General features: G+C 44.4%; 1 protein-coding gene across 5 annotated transcripts in view; it reads right to left on the bottom strand.

The window, feature by feature from the left end:
• Nucleotides 1–22,940, bottom strand: part of SLC17A5 (solute carrier family 17 member 5) — a 41,769-nt gene that overhangs the window by 2,259 nt on the left and 16,570 nt on the right. For 4 of the 5 annotated variants that reach the window (XM_050950824.1, XM_050950821.1, XM_050950822.1 and 1 more), the window contains 4 exons: nt 22,204–22,362; nt 17,260–17,392; nt 13,156–13,303; nt 1,944–2,034 (listed from right to left, as the gene is read on the bottom strand). In XM_050950824.1, the coding sequence (XP_050806781.1) occupies nt 1,944–2,034; nt 13,156–13,303; nt 17,260–17,392; nt 22,204–22,362 (531 nt within the window). Of the gene's footprint in view, nt 1–1,943; nt 2,035–2,066; nt 2,827–13,155; nt 13,304–17,259; nt 17,393–22,203; nt 22,363–22,940 lie in introns of those variants that run through there. The other variant, XM_050950823.1, reaches the window with a different exon arrangement.

Here is a 22,940-nt window from a genome sequence, read left to right as displayed (position 1 = left end):
AATAAAAATAAATACTGAGGTTTACATATATGTAGACGTTTTAAGGTTAAAAAGCCACCTTTAAAATAGCAGGTGACTATTCAAACAAGCTTGCAAAGTGTCTTTATTGGTAAAGAAAGGAAAAGGGCAGCTGAACGAGACTGTATTAACACCAGACTAAACAGTATAAAAGAGAATTTTTGTTAAGCTGTCCAGACAAAGCTGATCTGTTTGGACCCACAGCATTAAATAATACTTCAGTGTTTTTCAAAGCAACGGTTGGAGTGATTTATTACTAGGTTACTCAATTCACCAATTGTACTAGTAAAGTCACTCATCCCACTCTCTCCCTAAAGTATTCTTAAATAATTCTATCAATAATTTTAAAAGAAAAGCATTTTGGTTATGTACAGTAAAAGCTTTGTTATCTGGCACATTGGGAGAATGGGAGGTGCCAGTAAGTGAAAAATTCCAGTTAATTAAGAGGGAGGGAGTTTGGGTGTGGCAGGGGGCTCAGGGCTAGGGGTTGAGGTGTGGGCGGGGGTGCAGGCTCTGGGAGTTGGGGCGCAGGAAGGAGCTCTGGGCAGGGAGTTGGGGTGCGGGAGGGGTTTCAGGATGCCAGATCTGGGCAGCGTTCACCTTGGGAGGCTCCCTGCAAGCAGCGACAAGTCCTTGCTGCTCCTAGGCGGAGGCATGACTAGGTGGCTCAGTGTGTTGCCTCCACCTGCAGGTGCCGCCAGGGCCGGCGCTAGCATTTAGGCAGCCTAGGCAATCGCCCAGGGCGCCAGAATAATTGGTGGGCGCCGTTTTGCCAGAGGGGGCGGCAGGCGGCTCCGGTGGAGCTGCCGCAGTGGTGCCTGCGGAGGGTCCGGTGCTCTGTGCCTCCGGTGGAGCTGCCGCAGTCGTGCCTGCGAATGGTCGGTGGACAGCCCGCAGGCATCACCACCGGAGCCACGGAGCACCGGACCCTCCGCAGGCACCACTGCGGCAGCTTCAGCGGAGCCGCGGGACCAGTGCGCAGGGTGGCAAAATTGCTGTCCGCCTAGGGTGCTCAAACCCCTAGCGCTGGTCCTGGGCGCTGCCCCTGCAGTTGTGGAGCCAGGGCAGTGCACAGAGCCGCCTGGCTGAGCCTCTACTTAGGAGCACCAGGGACTTCTTGCCACTGGCAGGGAGCTGCCAGAGGTGAGCGCTGCCCAGAACCAGCACTCCACAGCCCCTCCTGCACTCAGAACCCCTCCCAGCCATTCCTCCGCCTAGAAGCGGCAGGGACATGTTGCTGCTTCCAGGGAGCTGTGCAGACCCAGGTAGGGAGCTGAGACAACTGGACTGTAAACCAGACTTTCAATGAAGATCAGAAATGCCAGTTAATAGAGCTTTCCGGCTGGTAAAGTGCCAGATAACACAACTTTTACTGTACATGATTGCTTCTTATTTTATGACTAAGTAGTGCTGGGAATAAAAAGTCTCAGATTGGGTATCTAAATCATGTCTCTGAGGACCTGTAAAGTGTTTTATAATATACATTAAAATCCCAGGATACAAATTACAAATAAATACAATTGAAAGGAGTTCCTTCCTTGTTTATCTGACAAGTTTTTAATTCAGGATTCAAACGCCCTCATTCTTCCATAACTAACCAAGGCAGTGTTTACCTCAACCTATTAACACATGTTAAAATACACCCACCTTTTTTTTTCCCCTTAATGAAGACAAGGCCAAAGTCATTGACAGCCAAATAGCTAACGCCCTATGTGGCTCTTTGAAATGCAACTTCACATTTTACTGCTAGTATAACAGCCATCAAGATAAAAGCCAGGGCATAGAGCTTTATCACAACTTAAGAGTAAGACTAGCATATACATCATGTTTTATCCCTATATAAAACAGCATCTCAGAATGGAGAGTGTCCATTAGAAGAAGGAAGATGAAATTTTATCAGTGAAATAACAAACTAGCAGTCTTACATGATGAGTCAGGCTTTTCGCAATGACTGGCCCCACCATTCCTGGGATAGTGGCAAATGAATTTGTGATTCCGAGCAGGATCCCAGCATATCTGTAGAAGAAATTGTTCACACTGCTTATTAACTTATTCCCGTATTTGATGAAACTGTTTATTATAGGAGCCAAACCACCTTCAGCTGTAGTCTCGTCAGATCACATGAGCTAAACAAAGCCAAGGCAAGTTAGTCCTTGCATGGGAATGGCTCCCATTTATTTATTTTAAGAGCAATTCAGTGTCACCTTAAAACGAGTTACTGGCTTAGGTGCTTCATGCTGGCCAGTTACAGGGTTGCCACCTTTCAGCTAGGCCAAAACCAGTGAACTGCAGAGTCTCATCCAACCTCTTACACCAAGCCATGCACTCTTTGATAAGCCCCAACCATTTGTCTAGGATGGATCCATTGGAGAGGTGAGGAGAAAAAGGGGTTGGAAGGTGGAGGTGGGTAGTGTGTGGCGCATGACAGGGTGATGTGGGATAAACAAAGAAGATCCAGATGCCATTGCGAATAAGACAGGAGGCATTAAGGATTTCTCCATTTATCTTTTATTGCAAAGCATAAGTTCCACCAACGAAGGGCTTTCGAACACATGCTCCATTTGTTCCCTTCAGATTTGTATGGGTCATGGCACACAACTGGTGGGTGGGTTTAACTTACGCCACCCATCTTTCTGGTTGCCACACCTACTTTTTCCAAGTCCATTTGCAGACATTTGGATCGCTCTGGAATTCCAGGGTGTGCTGCTCTCAACACACACAGCAGCAGTCTTACTTAGATGGAGACTTGTTCTGTAATCTCAAGAAACTCATTTAACCTCTTTGAGCCTCAATTTCTCCTCCCTGTGCCTGTAAAATGAATATATTTACCTCTTAAAGGGATGCTGCAAGGCATATGGATACCATGTTTGCAAAATGCTCTACCAGTGAAGAACATTAAAGCAAGTCAGTGGCAGAAGTGAGACTAGAACTAAAAATTTTATTCTTCCAGTTCAGAGCTCAAGGGATCACACAAGCAGAAAGAGGTAACACGGCAAGATCTGCAGGCTGGATTTGCTGCCCCCAGAAGCCACATAAAAACCAATAACTAAAGTCGGCCAAGAGCTAATAAAAGGAAAAGGAGATATTCCTAATAGTTGTACTGGTTTAACTCACCATTTAACACAAATGGGATGAAATCCTGGCCTCCCTGAGTACAATGGCAGAATTCCTGTTCACTTCAGTATTTCACCCCATGGAACCAATAGCCTTCCTAAAGAGATACGCACAGCCCTGGCATTTTACCTACCGAAATAGGAGAATCCAGAAGGAATCTCACACTGGAGATAAAAGGCGATGATGCATATGTACAATAGGGGTGTCGGAACATTTTGTATAGTGGGGGTGCTCACAGCCATTGAACCAAACTGTAAACTCTGTATATAATGGAAACCACTTCAAGCTGCCCCGCACCCGCCAAGCACCCCTTGTTCCAGCACCTATGCGTACAATCAGATGGGGTTAGCAGCATATGTGTGTGTGTGTTCTCAATATAGCATTTACAAGGGAGCTTCACATTCAAGCATCGAGCCTATTGGCTGATTTTTATTTAAAGTCAACACACTTACCAAGCTTTATTAAGGCAGTGCACTGTATTTTACTTCAAACTTTGAAATTTTGAATAAAGTGATATTTATTTCTTTTAAATAAGGTATGTATTCATATTCCTTTGGTAACCTGAAAGTGCATAAAAATTAATATGGCATTCAGCTTCACAGAGCCCAAGGGTAAAAGCCTCTAGAGGCAGATAAGTGTATATAACAAGCAGGGCCGGTGCAACCATTTAGGCGGACTAGGCGGTTGCCTAGGGCGCCGAGATTTGGGGGCGCCAAAAAGCGCCCCCAATTTTTTTTTTTAAAGTGGTTGAGCAGCCGCTGCTGCTGGGACAGAGAGGGAGTCTGAGCTGCTGGCAGCAGCCAGCAGCCCAGCGGGTCCCCCCCGGGTCAGGGCGCCGCTGCGGCAGCCGGCAGCCCAGGGCTTCCTCTGGGTCAGGGCACCGCCGCGGCAGCCAGCAGCCCAGGGCTTCCTCTGGGTTAGCGCGCCAGCAGGGTCGCCCAGAGAGGGGGGGCAAGAGGGGCAATTTGCCCCAGGCCCCGCAGGGGCCCTCACGAGAGTTTTTTGAGGCCCCTGGAGCTTCTTCTGCTCCCGGTTCTCGCTGGCGGGTGGGTCCTTCCGCTCCGGGGCGGAAGGACCTCCCGCCGATGAATTACCACCAAAGCGGGACCCGGTGCCGACATGCAGCCCGGTCTTCGGCGGTAATTCGGCGGCAGGGTGGCCCTTCCGCTCTGGGACCAGTCACCGAAGTGCTCCGGAGACCCGCAGCGGGGGCCCTCTGCCACAGAATTACCGCTGAAGACCCAGCTGCACTTCGGCAGCTGGTCCTGCTTCGGCAGTGGGGGGGCCCCGCAGCGGGTCTCCGGGGCACTTCGGCGGCAGGCAGGGCCGTCCTTAGGATTTATGGGGCCCTACGCAGTATTATTAAACTGGTGCCCCTATGCCGGATGGCAGCCCAAGCTCACAGCCTGGTGGGGGAGGGGGAGGAGGGACTTGACAGCAAAGGATAATGAGATGCCCAGCCTGCCTCATGGTGGCGGAGAGTCACAGTTCCCCGCAGAGACTTCCATGCACTCTCCCTCATGCAGAATGGACATGAAGAAAGTACCTAATTAAAAGCACTAAAATTTGGGAATAAAAAATGTCAGTCACAGGTTTTTTGATATGCCCTGAAGTTTGTCAGAGATTTATCTGCAAAAACTTCATAGTAAGGGTGAGTCAGCTGTCCTGCTGAATACAATATTACATGTAATGGAATACATGATGCAGCTCTTCTCTGTTTTACATTTTCTTCATCAGTATTTCTAAGTTGAATTTATATTTTAAATGTACTCAAATCTTAAGCCAGCATTCCAGATTACTACATATTTAACTCACTGAAACAAAGACATTCTTTTAAATTAATCAGAGAGGTTTAGTGTGTTCAGAACAATGTTCATTGCTTTTAGAAAAAGGGAACAGTAATTTACTTTGTGTGATCTCCATAACAAGAGACATGGTTATGAAATTTCACCAACTTTAAAAAAATATGTTTCCAAAGATTTTAGGTATAACAAGGATTTTGTCTTACTAAGGTACTGATTTTGCTGGAGGGTTCTTTTAAAACTAGTTTGTCGGCTAGTCAGAAGTAAAGAAAGGGAACTCTTTGTCCAGCCATCTGGAAGGGAAGGACTGTTGTCCCTTTAAGGGCTCTCTTCAGTGGGGAGTGGGGGGAGAGGTGGTGAAGGGATGGACAGAAAGGACAGGAAGACTTGGAAGCACTTTTTTTTTTTTTTTAAACTATAGTAATTAAAATGTGTATTTTAGATAAGGGAGGTCTTTTGAAGGATTTATTTAAAAAACTATGTGTGAAGATCCACACATTTAAGGCTAAAGATGATTGTGCATCTAAAACTCTATGCAAGCATTTTTTAGAAATGTGATTTTATAATCTTCACCAGCTCACTAATGAAATATTTTTAAAGCAAATTTTAAACTAAGGTCCTGTAGACTGACATGTTCTGTGTAAATATTACATTAATGCACAACTGTTTTTGTCAGTAAAGTCAGAAACTGACAGTATAAAAATTTATTTGGGCATAAGCTTTCGTGGACATCTGATGAAATGGGTTCTAGTCCACAAAAGCTTATGCCCAAATAATTTGTTAGTCTTTGAGGTGACACAAGGACGTGTCCTTGTTTTTGCTGATACAGACTAACAGGACTACCACTCTGAAACCTGTCAGTATATACCTTGGGGTTGGCAAATGCCTGTTAAATGGCTTTATTACCCCTTGAATGTCTCTTTAACAGTTTCAATGTTGTGCTAATAGGTCTGGCAGGCTGGAGGTTTTTTCACTTTTAACTACTAGATTCCCTCCCAAGGAAGACTCACTAGGCTAGAGCAGCCATCTGTGGGAGCCTGCAGGAAGGGTCAGAACAGGGATAGGAAAACAAGAGGGTGGACACTAAGACCCAGTAGTGCCCCAAATTTTCAGGTGCCCTATGCAGCTGCCTATGTTGCCTATGCCTAAGGACGGCCCTGGCGGCAGGTCCCGGAGCGGAAGGGCCCCCCGCCGCCAAATTACCACCAAACCAGGGGCCCCCTGCCGCCGAAGACCCCAGGAATCCTCTGGGCTGCCCTGGTGCGCAGCTGGCAACCCAGGGAGGTCCCCTGGGTCAGCACGCCGCTGCCGGCAGCCGCCAGCCAGGGCCGCCCACAGTGGGGGGGGGGCAAGAGGGGCAATTTGCCCTAGGCCCCGGGCTCCGCAGGGGCCCCCACGAGAGTTTTTCAGGGGCCCTGGAGCAGGATCCTTCACTTGCTCCAGGGGGCCCGGAAAACTCTTGCGGGGCCGGGCCCCAGAGCTTCTTCCGCTCCCGGTCTCTGCCGGCGGGGGGGGGGTCCTTCTGCTCTGAGGGGGAAGGACCCACCGCCAGCGAATTACCGCCGAAGCGGGACTTGCCGCTGCAGTGCAACCCGGTCTTCAGTGGTAATTCAGTGGTGGGGGGCCCTTCTGTTCCAGGACCCGCCGCCAAAGTGCCCCGAATACCCGCGGCAGGGGTCCCCCGCCACCGAATTACCGCCGAAGAGCGGGCTGCACTTCGGCGGCGGGTCCCGCTTCGGAGGTAATTCGCCGGCGGAGGGCCCCCACCACGGGTCTTCGGGGCACTTCAGCAAGGCTGGGGGGGCGCAAGGTGGAAGTTTCGCCTAGGGCGTGAAACTTCCTTGCACCGGCCCTGATAACAAGACACTATGAAGCCCTTAATGGACCAACGTGCAGTATTTCTTCCTTACAACATTTAAGCAGTGCAACAATATTAATATGCAATTTCAAAGCTCATCTAGGCCCCAGAGAAGCATTTGCAACTCATTCCTGGCTAAATGTCTTTCATTTTTAGTGTTTCTGACATGGGTTGTGTACTTGATAACACATAGTCTGATGCACATAACCGTGGTGCAACTCCCTGTACAATGTGAAGAATCTAACATGAAAGAGGAAGCTAAATATGACAAATCTGCAAAGCAAAACAGTTCATATGACTAAGATCTTCTATAACATAGTAGGGGGATGCATGAATACAATGGACTCACGGATTAAGTAAGGGGCAAAATGAGGAGACAGGGCAAGATATGTGTGTTCAGCGCATCAGAGAGCCATGGGAACAAGACGAGGGATCTATGATGAGCGAGATATTAAGAAATCATCATCATTAAGGAAATATATTACTGTAATTGGTTGAATTAGCCAACACTTCAGGAAAGAAGCCAGAAGTGAATATATTTTCCCCACACTGACAATTTTTCCCCTTCCCCAATAATTTCGAATGTTTACAACATCCTGGGAAGAGACGCACCTACATTTGTATATTATAATTCATGTTTTCTACTTGGGTATGAACATTTTTGTTCATTTATGGAAATATTTCCTGCAACTTAAAATTTATTATACAAATTCCTGCTCTAGTGTGTTACAATTTTTTGAATAGTAAAAGGCCCTTTGGTAATAGCCAACAAGCTCATCACTATGTTCTTTTATATGCCCACAGTAATTCCACAATTCATTTTCTCCCCCTTCTATGGCGAGTGTCTGCCTCAGTCTGAAGTTTTTTCTGGAAGATTTCAGTCAAAATGGTTCAGCTGTCTCCAAGCATGACTTGTTTTTACTGGGTCTCATTTTGCCCATGTCAAAAAATTCTGGCAAACTTTTCTTTGAAAAGTGCTAGGGCTTCCCTGCTTTGGAGCAGGGTATTGAAATGTGCCAGAGAGAGAGAGAGCGAGAGTGTGTGTGAACAGGGGTGGAGGAGCTGTTGCTTCTGGACTGATCATTTTGCCACCCCTAGGAATATCTGACCAAATATAACCTTTGGGTAAAAAGAGCAGTTTTCACATGTTCACTAAAGGCTTCTTAGATAGCAGCTAAATTTCCTGAAGATTCCATCTACATTGGGCATATTCAGCAGGATGGGGAGTGGGAGAAAAGTAGGACTGAGTGGGCAAAGACACCTGTAATGGAGAGTCCGGAGAACTGAGAATAGGATGTGCTGGGCAAAGAGGTTGGGAACAGAAGCCTGAGGAATGCAAGGCACTGCATTTAGCCGTATGGAGTGGAAATCCATCAACCTCATGAAGAAACTTGCACAAATACAGACAGATATCATCTTCCTTTCCAAATGCAAACGGATGGACATCATACCAAATGGACTAAAGGTAAAAAATCCAATGCTATCTACATACTACACAGACCACAGTGAGAGATTATGCCATACTCTATCAAAAAAACTGAGGAACCACCTGATCTGCATCCTATACAGCAAACAGGAAAACATCAAAAAAGAGCTCTCTAACCTGGAGACTCTCATTAATAACCAAACTTCTATACAAACGGACTTCACTAAAATAAGACAGGAGATCTACATTACTCACTTCACCTCTCTACAAAGGAAAAAGGACTGTAAGCTGTCTAAACTCCTACCTGCCACATGGGGCCACAACTGTGGTACCCCCAACCCACCCAGCAATATCGTCAATCTATCCAACTACACACTCAGCCCAGAAGAAAAGTCTGTCCTATCTCGGGGACTCTCTTTCTGCCCTGCCACCCCCACCAACATGATACAGTTCTGTGGCGATCTGGAAGCCTACTTTCGCCGTCTCGGACTCAAAGAATACTTCCAGGACAACACTGAACAGTGCACTGATACACAGGTGCCCTCCCACCAACAGCACAAGAAGAACTCCACATGGACTCCTCCTGAGGGTCGAAATGACAGCCTGGACCTATACATTGAATGCTTCCGCCGGCGTGCACAGGCAGAAATCGTGGAACAACAACATCGCTTGCCTCACAACCTAAGTCGTGCAGAACGCAATGCCATCCACAGTCTCAGAAACCACCCTGACATTATCATCAAAGAGGCTGATAAAGGAGGTGCCGTTGTCATCATGAACAGGTCTGACTACCAAAAGGAGGCAGCCAGACAACTCTCCAATACCAAATTCTACAGGCCACTTCCCTCAGATCCCACTGAGGAATACACTAAGAAACTACAGCATCTACTCAGGACACTCCCTACACTAACACCAGAAGAAATCAACATACCCCTAGAGCCCCGACCAGGGTTATTCTATCTACTACCCAAGTTCCACAAACCCGGAAATCCTGGACGCCCCATCATCTCGGGCATTGGCACTCTCACTGAAGGACTGTCTGGATATATGGACTCTCTACTCAGACCCTATGCCACCAGCACTCCCAGCTATCTCGGTGACACCACTGATTTCCTGAGGAAACTACAATACATTGGTCACCTCCCAGAAAACACCATCCTAGCCACCATGGACGTAGAGGTTCTCTACCCAAACATCCCACACACAGATGGAATACAAGCTGTCAGGAACAGTATCCCTGACGATGCCACAGCACAACTGGCTGCTGAGCTCTGTGCCTTTATCCTCACACACAACTATTTCAAATTTGATGACAATATATATCTCCAGATCAGTGACACTGCTATGGGCACCCGCATGGCCCCACAATATGCCAATATCTTTATGGCTGACCTGGAACAACGCTTCCTCAGCTCTCGTCCACTCATGCCCCTTCTCTACCTAAGCTACATTGATGACATTTTCATCATCTGGACCCATGGGAAGGAGACTCTGGAAAAATTCCACCACGATTTCAACAGCTTCCACCCCACCATCAACCTCAGCCTGGACCAATCTACACGGGAGGTCCACTTTCTAGACACCACGGTGCAAATAAGTGATGGTCACATTAACACCACCTTATATCGAAAACCTACCGACCGCTATGCCTACCTTCATGCCTCCAGCTTCCATCCCGGACACATCACACGATCCATTGTCTACAGCCAAGCACTGAGGTACAACCGCATCTGCTCTAACCCCTCAGACAGAGACCAACACCTACAAAATCTCCACCAAGCATTCTCAAAACTACAATACCCGCACGAGGAAATAAGGAAACAGATCAACAGAGCCAGACGTGTACCCAGAAGCCTATTACTGCAAGACAAACCCAAGAAAGAAACCAACAGAACTCCACTAGCCATCACATACAGCCCCCAGCTAAAACCCCTCCAACGCATCATCAAGGATCTACAACCCATCCTGGACAATGATCCCACACTTTCACAGGCCTTGGGTGGCAGGCCAGTCCTTGCTCACAGACAACCAGCCAACCTGAAACATATTCTCACCAGTAACTGCACACCGCACCATAATAACTCTAGCTCAGGAACCAATCCATGCAACAAACCTCGATGCCAACTCTGCCCACATATCTACACCGGTGACACCATCACAGGACCTAACCAGATCAGCCACACCATCACCGGTTCATTCACCTGCACATCCACCAATGTAATATACGCCATCATATGCCAGCAATGCCCCTCTGCTATGTACATCGGCCAAACTGGACAGTTTCTACGGAAAAGGATAAATGGACACAAATCAGACATTAGGAATGGCAATATACAAAAACCTGTAGGAGAGCACTTCAACCTCACTGGCCACACTATAGCAGACCTTAAGGTGGCCATCCTGCAGCAAAAAAACTTCAGGACCAGACTTCAAAGAGAAACTGCTGAGCTTCTGTTCATCTGCAAATTTGACACCATCAGCTCAGGACTGAACAAAGACTGTGAATGGCTTGCCAACTACAGAGCCAGTTTCTCCTCTCTTGGTTTTCACACCTCAACTGCTAGAACAGGGCCTCATCCTCCCTGATTGAACTGACCTTGTTATCTCTAGCTTGCTTGCTAGCATATATATACCTACCCCTGGAAATTTCCACTACATGCATCTGAGGAAGTGGGTATTCACCCACGAAAGCTCATGTTCCAAAACGTCTGTTAATCTATAAGGTGCCACAGGATTCTTTGCTGCTTTGACTGGGGCTGGCTAAGTGAGGAAGTGAGATTGGGACAAGAATTCAGGAGTAGAAAGACACAAGTTGGAGGGGATAGGGTGAAAAGGGTCATGCTTGGGGGGAAAATGAACAGAAGATTCTGTACTCATTAGTACCACTCCCTCCACTGAGCCTAGAATGGAACCCAAGGTATCTTAAATCTAATAATTCCTCTGCTCCCAGCAGATATCTGTGAAATCTACAGGCATCCCCCTCTAGGGCTGGTTATGCAGAGGATGACAAACTACTATTACTCTCTGTTACACCATTAGCTCAAATGGCCGATATCTGTGTGATTGATCTAAGAGTTCCAATCCTGCTGATGGCCCAGGTGGGGGTCAATATGATGGTACTTTTTTTTTTTTTTAAGTTTGCTTTTTTTTAAAAAAAAACTTAGGAAGTCACACATACAAAAGCTAGGTTAAAAAACATTAAATTACTAAGTCAAACATTCAAAACTTAGACAAAGCCAGAATTAAGAATATCCGTGTAACCTTAATTCGGCCCTCTTGTGTGCACTATAATACAGTCTCTCATTATATGATTACATAATATTTTTTGCAAAGGACTTGTGACTTATTCACTGCACAGGATGGAGCTGCTCTGGGGATAAATCAGGATTGGGTAGGGAAGGAGATTGGCCTCCAGGACCCTAGCCTCACTTGTTGCAGAAATTGGAAGGTGTGTAGTGACTGTGGAAGGGGATTGCAGAAACAGAAAGAATGGCTCATGGTTAAAGCAGTTAAATGCTGCACCTAATACATGGATTCTATCCCTGCCTCTTCCACAGAGTACCTGTGTGATGCTGGGCAAGTCACTTAAGCTAAACTTTCCACACAGTCACTCACTGTGATTTTAATTCCCCATTTTCTGGGTATCCCTGGGATCCGATTTGCAGAAGTGCTGTGCACTGACATTTAAGTCAACAGGAATTGTGCTTTCCACATACAAAATGCTATATAATGACAAGTTCTTTGTAAAATCAGATCGTAGGTACCTCTAATTGGATACTCAAAATTTTTAAGTATCAGGAGGTATCCGTGTTAGTCTGTATCCACAAAAACAACAAGGAGTCCAGACTCCTCAACATTTTTAAATACTTTAGACCTTAAATCTCTGTGCCTCACGTCTCCATCTGTAAAATGGAGGAATATCATGCCCTTACCTCACAGGAGTTTTGCGAAGATAAAGTCATTAGCGTATGTGAAAAATTCAGAAACTGTAGTGATGAGCACCACAGAAAAGCCCATGAATAAATTAATAATTCTGTCTTTGGAGCAGGGTTTGAATGTTGTGCTGAATATAAGACCTGGGATCTGAACAGTGGGGACAAAACAAAATATTGAATAGCTGCTCATTAAGTGAACACTGTCCATTCTGTGGAACGAATGAGGCAGGGGTCCTGTGGAAAAGACAGTATAGTCTTTAATGACATGATTATATATAATACAAGAGGCTTGCACTATGGCTGTACAGACAACCTTAATTCTGTCATTGCCTATCTTGAGTGCCTTACTTTGCAATCAGGGCTGGCAGCCAATACAAAGGGGCTGCACTCCGTCCGCTATTGGGGCGGCACGTCCAGGTCTTTGGCGGGAATTCGGTGGCGGTTCCCTCAGTCCCTCTCTTCCTCTTTGAGCTGCCACTGAAGAGGAAGAGAGGGAGTGAAAGATCTGTCGCTGAACTGCCACCGAAGAATGAAGTGGCATGATTGAGCTGCCACCGAAGTGCTGGGGATCAGCTTTTTTTTTAACTGCCACTTGGGAAGGCAGAAAACCTGGAGCCGGACTTGTCTGCAGTCCTAATATTTTTAATGACGTTTTTTGGTGTATATATATGGCAGCCAGCCATCTAGAAAGATGGTGGTGTAAGAGTGTGTGTGTGTGTGTGTGTGTGAATAAATACTAGGCCTATGATTCAGGGCAAGAGATCTGCAGGACTGATCTGCTCATAGCCAGTGACTATATACTGCCTGCTTATGACACAGTAACATCTGACCAATTTATACAGCATGTTTTTCAAATGCAAATAACCTTTCTAAAAGGTTATAATGCTTCACCATTGTTAACATTTAACACTAAATGGAACACATCACTCAGCTTTAGTGTTAATTCACGAGGAAGCTCATCAAAATGTCATCTGTATTAAAACCAGCTTTAGCAATACTTACGATGGTGCTATGTCCAGGTGGTTGATGCCAAAACCGGATGTACAAAAGCCTCCTAATGCTGTTGATATGGTTAGGAATGCAACAGCCAGTGTGTAGTCACAGCCTATGAATCCAGCTGCTACTAAAAATACTGCAGGTCCAATCATTCCTAAAAACAACAACATCATTTAGAAACCTCTAGACTCTTACCGCCACAGAGATGCTTCAATGTTATTTATCACACCAAGAACCTAAAACTAAGTTATGTACTTAGGTGTATTTTCTATATTACTACTGCCACCTAGTGCACAAAACACAGCATGGTACTATTTAAATTAAAATGGAGATTTGCAATTTTATGGCTCCGTTAGAAGAGAATCCAGGATGTCTGTATTGCATGAACCCACTGAAGTCCAGATAGAAGAGAAAATTGGATGAAAGGTTATCAGAAATGACACTGAGCAGTCTAGTCTTATCAGATCAGGTCAATTTTATGTATATACTATGATAAAATTAACAGAGGCTGCAATAGCAGATAAAATGGAGGAAGACTAGAGCTGTGTGAATTATATATGATGAATAAGTTATCTAAATTGAACACTTTCTTTTTGATGAACTGATCCTGACTTCTAAAAGTGTATTCATTATCTGTAATTGTGTAAACAGATGATTTGACCCACTTTCAGCCTCTGGGTGTTTGTCAGCTGTTTAGTTTGACTGGTCACTTAAGTCACATGTATTGTTTCTGCTCCCTCAGGGGTGACAAACATTTTAAGACAGGTGAATAATGAATACTGATGTTTGGGCATAAATACCCCCATTCAAATGCCAATATAGCATTGTTCTCTTCATGTGGAGAACAGCCATTCCCCAACCATTTGAGTGACCAGAAACTCATTTGCATGAATATTTGCAAATAGAAATAAGGGTGGGTATAAGTGAACCAAACCACCATTTGAATTCAAAGGAATGTCTTCAAATACATTCTGGTCTTCAGGCAACTCTATATGTAATTAGTCAAAATAGTCTGAGCTTTGCAAACCATGAGAAACCAAGCAGGAACAAGAGATTATGAATTCTGTAGTGGGATCCAGACATTATACTATCTATAAGTACACTCTAATGGAACAGTTTGCTATCACCAGACATTACTTTAGATAGTTAGTTTCAAATGGTTCCGTATGTTCCTCAAAAGCGTTAGCTTCAGAAAATTCTGATGCAGTATTTTGTCATAGTTCTTTCCAGTGGGCTCTTTACAATAGGTAAGTTCTGGAGCATCTTGAGACATACAAGCATGCAACCAAATCACAAGTTTTGGATTTATGTGAGTTTTATCAATATACTGATATGCCACAACACTTGGATACTGAAAAGATGGCAGTCAGTTGTAAATAAGTTAAAAACATATGCTCCAGCAATACATTTGGAAACTATGAATCCTTCCTTGCCCTCTTTACCACAGATAGATGTGGTTGCATAAAAGGATGAAGACTTGTCTTAATATCGTCTTTTTCAAGCTAAACGTATCTTGTTAAGGAGTCCTAGGGAAAGCAGAGAATTTCTTTTTAAAATGCATATTTCTGAATTTTTCATTTTGAGTTTTGCTAGCCTGGATTTAAAAATGTCCTGTCAGAATTTTTACCCCTTCCTCAGATTTGTTAGTTAGCTGTTTTTCCTCTAATTTACAGGCATGTACAAAAATTGAAACAATTACAGATTTTCTTGGGCATGGGTGACTAAAATCAGCCAGGTACTGCAACCTGGAAGATACCAAGATTATTCTGTGACAACCACTTAATAACATTTTAAAGTGCATTGAATTACAGATAGTACTTTATGGGTCTAAAGGCTGGTTTACATTTATAGCACCTCAGTGTTGCAGCTTAGCTTAGTGAAGATGCTACCTACAGGCACTCCACCTTCCCGAGAGGCGGTAGCTATGTTGATGGGAGAAGCCCTCCCATCAACATAGTGCTGTCTATCCCAGGAGTTTGGCTGGTGAAATTGCATAACTCAGGGGTGTGGATTTTCTATATCCTTGAGCAATGTAGTTATACTCATGTAAGCTCGTACTGTAGACCAGGGTTAAGGGCATGTCTTCACTAGCAATGTTAAAGCACTATAAAAAACCCACCTCTAAGAGGGGAATAGCTTCCAGTGCTGGTGTACTGTTTACACTGGCACTTTACAGCACTGAAACTTGCAATGCTCAAGGGGGTACTTTTTCACAGCCCTGAGAGAGAAAATTGCAGCGCTGTAAAGTGTCAGTGTAGACAAGCCCTTAGTCTCATAGGCACCGACTCCGTGAGTGCTCCAGGGCTGAAAAATCCAGGGCCCATGGGGAAAAACTGGTGGGTGCTCTGCATCCACCGGCAGCTCCCCACCCCAGCTTACCTCCGCCTTGCCTCCTCCCTTGAGCATGCAGCCATGTCCTGCTTCTCCCTCCTGCCTCCCAGTGCTTGCGCTGCGAAACAGCTGTTTCGTGTGGCAAGCCTGGGAGGGAGGGGGAGAAGGGGGAATGTGGCATGCTTGGGGGAGGAGGCGGGGCCAGGGTGGGGATTTGAGGAGGGGGTCCAATAGGGGCAGGGAGGGGCAGAGTTGGGGCAGGGACTTTGGGGCAGTGGTGGAATTGGGGCAGGGGCGCAAGAACCCATGGGCGCAGAAAAAAGTTGGTGCCTGTGCTTAGTCTCACCAGGGCCGTCTCCAGGCACCAACTTAGCAAGCAGGTGCTTGGGGCGGCCACTCCGGAAAAGGGTGGCACATCCAGGTATTCGGTGGCAATTCGGCGGGGGTCCCTCACTCCTGCTTGGAGTGAAGGACCTCCCGCTGAATTGCCGCAGATCAGCTTTTGTATTTTTTGGCTGCTTGGGGCGGAAAAACCCCTGGAGCCGGCCCTGAGTTTCACTGACTTTTAATGATTTCCTCAGTCACTTAGGTGACTGAAAATTTCACCCTTTGATGCAAGCACTGTAAAAGAAATTTCTACTCCAGCAGAATCTGTTTTTCTGAGAAATCAGATGACAAAAGTTGCTTTAAATAGGTATTTTCATCTTTGCTTGTTAGAGGACAACATAGTGGAATGATAAACATTTTTCCCAGAAGACATTTCAGTGCAGATCAGTGGGAAAAAACAGCAGGTTTATTATTATTTAGAAAAAAAGTCTGACACTGAATTTCTTCAGTCATGTATACATAACATACCCTCAACAGTGCGGCAGACAAGAGTTTAGAAGATTTCTAAACTTAAAATGTGCCAAATACACTTCTTAACCCATTCATTGCTGAGAACAATAATTTAATAGTTGAAGGAATTTGTAAAAACATTTGCAGCTCACCTTTTAAGAGCTCTGCTCCTCTGACTGTCAAGCTTGGGGGAAGGAGGGGAACCGCCCCCCAGCACTCACCAGCGGCGCGGCTGTGAGCCGGCGTGGGGTAGTGGAGCAGGCTGGGTAGCTCCACTTCCCGCCGCCCAGTGAATTCAGGGCAGGCCCGACCTCTGCTGCAGTCCCCCTAGGATGTATAGCTCAGGGGATGGGGTTTGGGGGCAGGGGGGAAGGGCAGAGTGGGGTAGGGCTGGGGGCGGAGCAGGGTCAGAGGGGAAGGGGTGGGGCAGGGGCAGAGGCAGCTTTCCTGGGCCCTGCTGTGCGCAGCCCATAAGGGGCCGGCTCAGCCATCTGGGCGATTGGGCTGGCTGCTGGAGCTGGACACAGCTGTGTAGGGCACCAGGAAATCTGGGGCAATTTGGTGCCCCACATTTCTGGTGCCCTATGCAGCTGCGTAGTTTGCGTATGGGTAGGGATGGCCCTGTTGGTCCATATCAAACCAGTCAAACTTAAGACATATAGGTCCAAAGGAAACCTAGGAAATAGTGTAATACTGATGTTCAGTCCAGCAAGCAAACCCATACATTTTTGTACAACTTCTGCATGTGCCCCACAACTCTTGGGGAGCACCATGATTACTAGCATTAAGTAACAGCACCCCCCCCCCCGACATATACTTGGACTGATGGCAGACCGTTTGTAAGGAGTCAAACTCATGATGCCTACGTTATCCCTAACTAGGCACCACTAAGCATTCTAACCTGAAGAAAAAGCATGCACATTATTCACCTAATTTACCTACCTATTAGGGTAAATGTTTTGCGCACGCACACAGTGGACAAGTTCTGCTTTTCCCTTAAGTAATCAGCAATTTGACCAGACATGATTATAAACAGCCAGCACCCAAAATAAGGCAGTGCAGATAAAAATCCATTCTGGAGAAGAGACAAAAAGGTGGCTAAGTTAAAATACTGAAATAAACAAAATATTCTGAAAAAGCACTTATGCTGCAGCGATAAGAAGATACTTTGCTCTACTAAAAATGTCAAGTGAGCCAACAGGATAGCCATCTGTTTCATAAGACAATGAGGTATCTGGTGATAAGGTAGGCAGATCATTACATTTTTTTACACAATTACTTTATTATATTTCAGACCGCATGAGTGCATGAATACTGCTGTCATAAACAGATAGTTAAGGGTTAATGCCTCCTGTACCTGTAAAGGGTTAAAAAGTTCACCTAGCCTAGCTGACACCTGACCAGAGGAACCAATGGGGGAACAAGATGTTTCAAAAGGATGGAGGGAAGTTTCCTTTGTTTAGTCAGTTTCAGTTTCAGCAGGAGTGAAAAAGATCAAGAAACCAGCCTCTTATCAGACTAGTAAGTTTTAGAAAGGGATAAGCAGGTTTATGTTTATTATCTTTTGTAACTTGTCTTGGTGCAATTAGGGGAATTATCAAATTGGGTATTCTTGTGTGCATTAAGGTTTTTGCCCGGGGAAACATCCTTTGTTTTCTATCTATTGTCTGTGAGATATGCTGTTTCCCAGGTTTTTTTTTTCTTTTCTTTCTTTTATCTTTCTTTTCTTTAATTAAAAGCCTTCTTTTTAAGAACCTGACTGATTTTTTTCCCCCTGTTTTTTAGATCCAAGGGAATTGGATCTGGACTCACCAGGGAATTGGTGGAGGAGTCTCTCAAGGCTACCCAGGGAGGGAAAAGGTTTTGGGGGGAAAGAGTGTTCCAGGTACTCAGAAATCTGGATGGTGGCAACGAGACCAGATCTAAGCTGGTAATTAATTTAGAAGTGTCCATGCAGGTCCCCACATCTGTACCCTAAAGTTCAGAGTGGAAGCGAGACCTATGACAACTGCTTGGAGGCCACCACATACAGTCAGTCTGATAAGTATTCCGTTTAACAAAAATGGGTTTGGAAATGATTGTCAGATGAAAGCCAACAACTCAGTTTAAAGGACAAAAGAGAAAAGGAGTAGAAAAACTCTATATAGTCAGGATACATACACCATATGGCCAAGTCACAATTCTTAAGGCTAACAAAATTTTGATAGTTAAATTAAACCTCATGATTCAGAGTTTAATCTAATATCTATTAGAGATCCACTTGAGACCTAATGTGGGCGAGTCAGATTATCGCAAATCTGCCTTTTGTGGGGTTTCTTATCCAATGGCAATTTCTACATCCTTATAGGCCCTTAGTGTTGCCACTAAATAAACTGCAACACACACATACTGACTTTCACAGAAGCAGGATTGGGTCCTTAGTGTGCCCTTGTACTATTCCAAGTGGTTCATCTGATGTAGGAAATCTAAACTACTGAACTGTGATATATGGTTCCCAAATTAACTCAATCTTTTTGCCTTTGCATTTAACTTGAGGGCTGATTATCTGCAGTGGCAGGGTAATTTGCAAGTATCCAATGTAGACTTCAAGAAGTGTTTGGATGTTCACTAGATGGGGTACATCTCTTAGCCATTAACAAAATGATAGGCCAAAAATATTATGTTACTCATTAAATGTAAAATAAAGCAGGGAACAAGAGAAATTTCTGTATGACATTTAATTTTAAATCAGAGCTTATTGCTATATTTGAAAACTAAAGCACAAGTCTCATCCCAACAGGATTCCTCCCAATCAACACTCAGAGATGCTACTTGTTGTTTTTTAAACTTCTGCTTTTCAGAAGAGGAATAAGTAAAAACACCTAAAATGAAGAGACAGTCTCAGCAATAAAGATCCCCCTTGTGAAGTGCTTTTCAAATCTCTATAAGCATTTTAACAAATTCCTTTTTATGGGTTAGACAACTAATCTGATACCGGAATAGTGTTGACACTGTGTGGCAGCTTTGCATTTTAAATGTTAATGTAATTTCCAACTGAAAGTGTGGCAATAGGCTAAAACTGCACTCTTATGTAAGTATTTTTTTTAAAATGTCAAACATGTGGCAGTCTGAAGTCAACTTGCTTTAAAAACGCCAGGGATACAGGAAAGGTGCACTCAACACAGTACCTGATAACATTTAAGCAACTATTTTATACAAAGTAGCAAAATTAAAGGCTGTGGTGGCAGACACCTCTGTCATGGGCTTGCCTGAACAGCTCCCGAGTCAACTGCCTGTGTTAAATAGGAAAGACACTAAGCTATGCTTTCCAAGCTCTTATTTAACTTTGAGCGCCTCTGAATTTGTTCCTTGCTTACTTCTCCTGGCAAACTATTTCAACAGTGATGTTGGAACTTTCTTCTTAATATAAGCATCGCAGTCAAGTGGCTTGGGCACCTGCCTAGGAATCAGGACACCTGGGTGCTGAGCTCAGTCACTGACCTGCTGCATGAATATGGGCAGGCCACTTCACCTGTTTCCCTTGGTCTGTCTCATCTGTTCAGATTCTGATAGACTTTTTCAAAAGGTGCTAGGCTCTCATTTGTGGCTTCGAAAATTTTCCTCTGTAAGCAAAGTAGGCCTCAATCACAACTGAAACCTTTAGGTGCTACTGTAATACAAATAAATGAAATCTAAATCAAAGGTTCTCAATCTTTTTCTTTCTGAGGCCCTCCACAACATGCTATAAAAACTCCATGGTCTGCCTGTGCCACAACAACTCATTTTTTGCATATAAAAGCCAGAGCCGGCAGTTGGGGGTAGCAAGCAGGGCAATTGCATGGGGCCGCACACCACAGGGGGCCCTGTGAAACTAAGCTGCTCAGGCTTCGCCTTCAGCCTCAGGTGGGGGGCTCAGGGCCCTGGGATTCAGCGTCATGCGGTGGGGGTTTGGCTTTCTACCCTGGGCTCCAGCAAGTCTAACACTAGCCCTGCTTGGGAGCCCCCCACATGTCCCGGACCCCTAGTTGATCTGACCACTGATCTAAATTATAATTTTCCTTTTGTTCAACTGCAGCCAGTCAATCTTTTTTTAAGAAATGGCTAATGTTTTTCCTCTCACATCATCCTCATTTAGGTATTTACACAGCATAAGCATGTTTCCCCCTTTCAGGATAAATAATTTCAATTACTTTATCATTTTCTCTTATGTCCTGTCGTCATATTCCTGAATTATGCTACATTTTTGGACTTCAGCTGGGCTGCAGCACAACTAAATCCTGTATTACAACAACGATTTGTATTTTACTTCTGCTGAGAAGAAGGAAAAAAGAAAAAGGAATACCATGTTTTAAAAGGGATCCCATCAGATTAAAAAACGTTGCCTAGATTTCAAATAAAAGAGTTAAAACTAATTTAAGATTATAAAAATGGCTGTACTGGGCCAGATTAATGGTTCATCTAGCCTTGTATTTTGTCTTCCAACAGTTGCCAGTGCCAGGTGCTTCAGAAGGAATGAACAGTTTCAAATACTATATCTGCACATCAACCCCCAATGTTTTTGGTTTGATCATTTCTCTTCCTTTTTTGTTGTTGTTGTTGTTGCCAGGTGGAATACCCATCAATACCTCTTCCCTCCGACGCGCCCCCCCCCCCCCCAAACCTGCCAACTAGGCAAACAAAAAAACCCAATCCCACCTCAAAGAGAAACTGACTATGCCAGAGAACCTATGAACCTGATTGCACACAAAGCATTAACAAATGCACAACAAAAATAAACTCAAAACAATTTCCCACCTAATCTTTCAGTTAAAGTAATCTTAGATGATCTAATAACAGGTAAAAAATTCCAACAGAATAAGTGATTTGGTAGCAGGTGCCTAAGGTCCTACCAAATTCACAATCCATTGTGGTCAATTTCACAGTCATAGGATTTTAAAAATTCTCAGTTTCATGATTTCAGCTATTTAAACTGAAATTTCAGTGTTGTAATTGTAGGGGCCCTAACCTGAAAAAGAGATGTTTTGGGGCCTGCAAGGTTATTGTAGTGGGGGATTCGGTACTTCTGCTGGCAGCGGCGTTGCCTTCAGAGCTGGGCAGCTGGAAAATGGTGACTGCTGGCCTGGAGCCCAGCTCTGAAGGCAGTGCAGAAATAAGGGTGGAAATATCGCAACCCCCTGAAATAACCTTGCAACCTCCCTGCAACTCCCTTTTGGGTCAGGATCCCCAATTTGAGAAACGCTGGTCTCCCCTGTGAAATCTGTATAGTGTAGGGTAAAAGCACATAAGAGACCAGATTCCAAGATCTGTGATGTGTTTTTCATGGCCGTGAATTTGGTAAGGGCCTACAGATGCCCCTTGAACTAAGTCCCTTGGCACAGAAAATATTACAGTGTAGATAGGATCTCAGACGTATCCATTTAGTCCTGGAGATACACATTTTATTAGCTAATACTTTATTATTTTCTAACTGCACTTGTAGCTTCCTCTTGTTCCTCAAATTCATGCCGCTTTCAGTACACTGATTCTTCTTTCTTCTGAGAAGTATTTATTTAGGAATTCTATTTTCTCCCCTTCCCTGTTCCACTGTGCTCCTACTTTTTATGGTTATTATTATTATAGAAAAGGACAATCTTTGCCAGAACACAAATAAAAAAAACATTGGAGAGAGAACACAGGGCAATCAAACAATGTTAGTAGCTATGGAATAATTTAATGGACATCAGCAGGAAAAACTCAATACGTGGAGACTGGTGATGACATGTCAATGACAATCTGGGGTAGAATCGGAGCTTCCCGACTGAGTACCCTGTTCTACACACTAGACCATATCACCACTCTACTACACAGAGGAAACTAAGTCATGAACTATAACAGGAAATGGATTGGAATATTTTCATTTTATCTCACCTCTTGTGCATCAAACCGCAAGATCTCCTTCATGTACGTAGGCAATAGTGTGAGAAGAGTGTAGAAAGTCCAGTTATAAGAAAAGTGTGCCACTACAATAGCCCAGAGTGGAAGGGATTTCAGCATGGGTTCCCATGGTACAGACTTCTGAGTAGAAAGCTAGAAAAAATGGAGGGGAATAATCAGGATAACTCCTAGGAATATTTATTCTAGATATTTTGAACCTTACCTAAATCTGATTTTGCATTCTGAAGAGCACAGTCAAAGTCAACCTGAATCCTTAGATGTGTATTGTTTATTGTTAATTATAGTAACTGAACTAAACAAAACTTGACAAATCAGGAAGCAAATGGAAAGTTAGAAATCTATCATGGAGTCAATTATTATGCCATATTTTTTGCCTTTTAATTTAAAAAGCTATTGCAGCTGAAACCCTACTGAAACCAATAACACAAACGTGGGTTTATTCCCTCAATTACTTTGGTATGTAGGTGTGACATTATCTGATTAAACTACGACCACGTAGATCGTTGCTACCACTGTTATACAATTGCAACAAAACTTGTTTAAAATGTGGCACATAAGAGGTCTACGGAAATGTTATGATTCACTGAATATGATTATGCTATTTGTATGCATGTATCATTTTTGTTGCTGAAGTTAGGAATATTAACTATTACCTGTATTTCTGAGGGGTTTGCTTCTGGGTAACACCAACAAGGTGTTTACCCAGAACA

Source organism: Gopherus flavomarginatus, chromosome 4 (assembly GCF_025201925.1).
Source record: "Gopherus flavomarginatus isolate rGopFla2 chromosome 4, rGopFla2.mat.asm, whole genome shotgun sequence".
NCBI lineage: Eukaryota > Metazoa > Chordata > Testudines > Testudinidae > Gopherus > Gopherus flavomarginatus.
The sequence above is the reverse complement of the archived record's forward strand: the minus strand, read 5'-3'. Positions and strand labels throughout refer to the sequence as shown.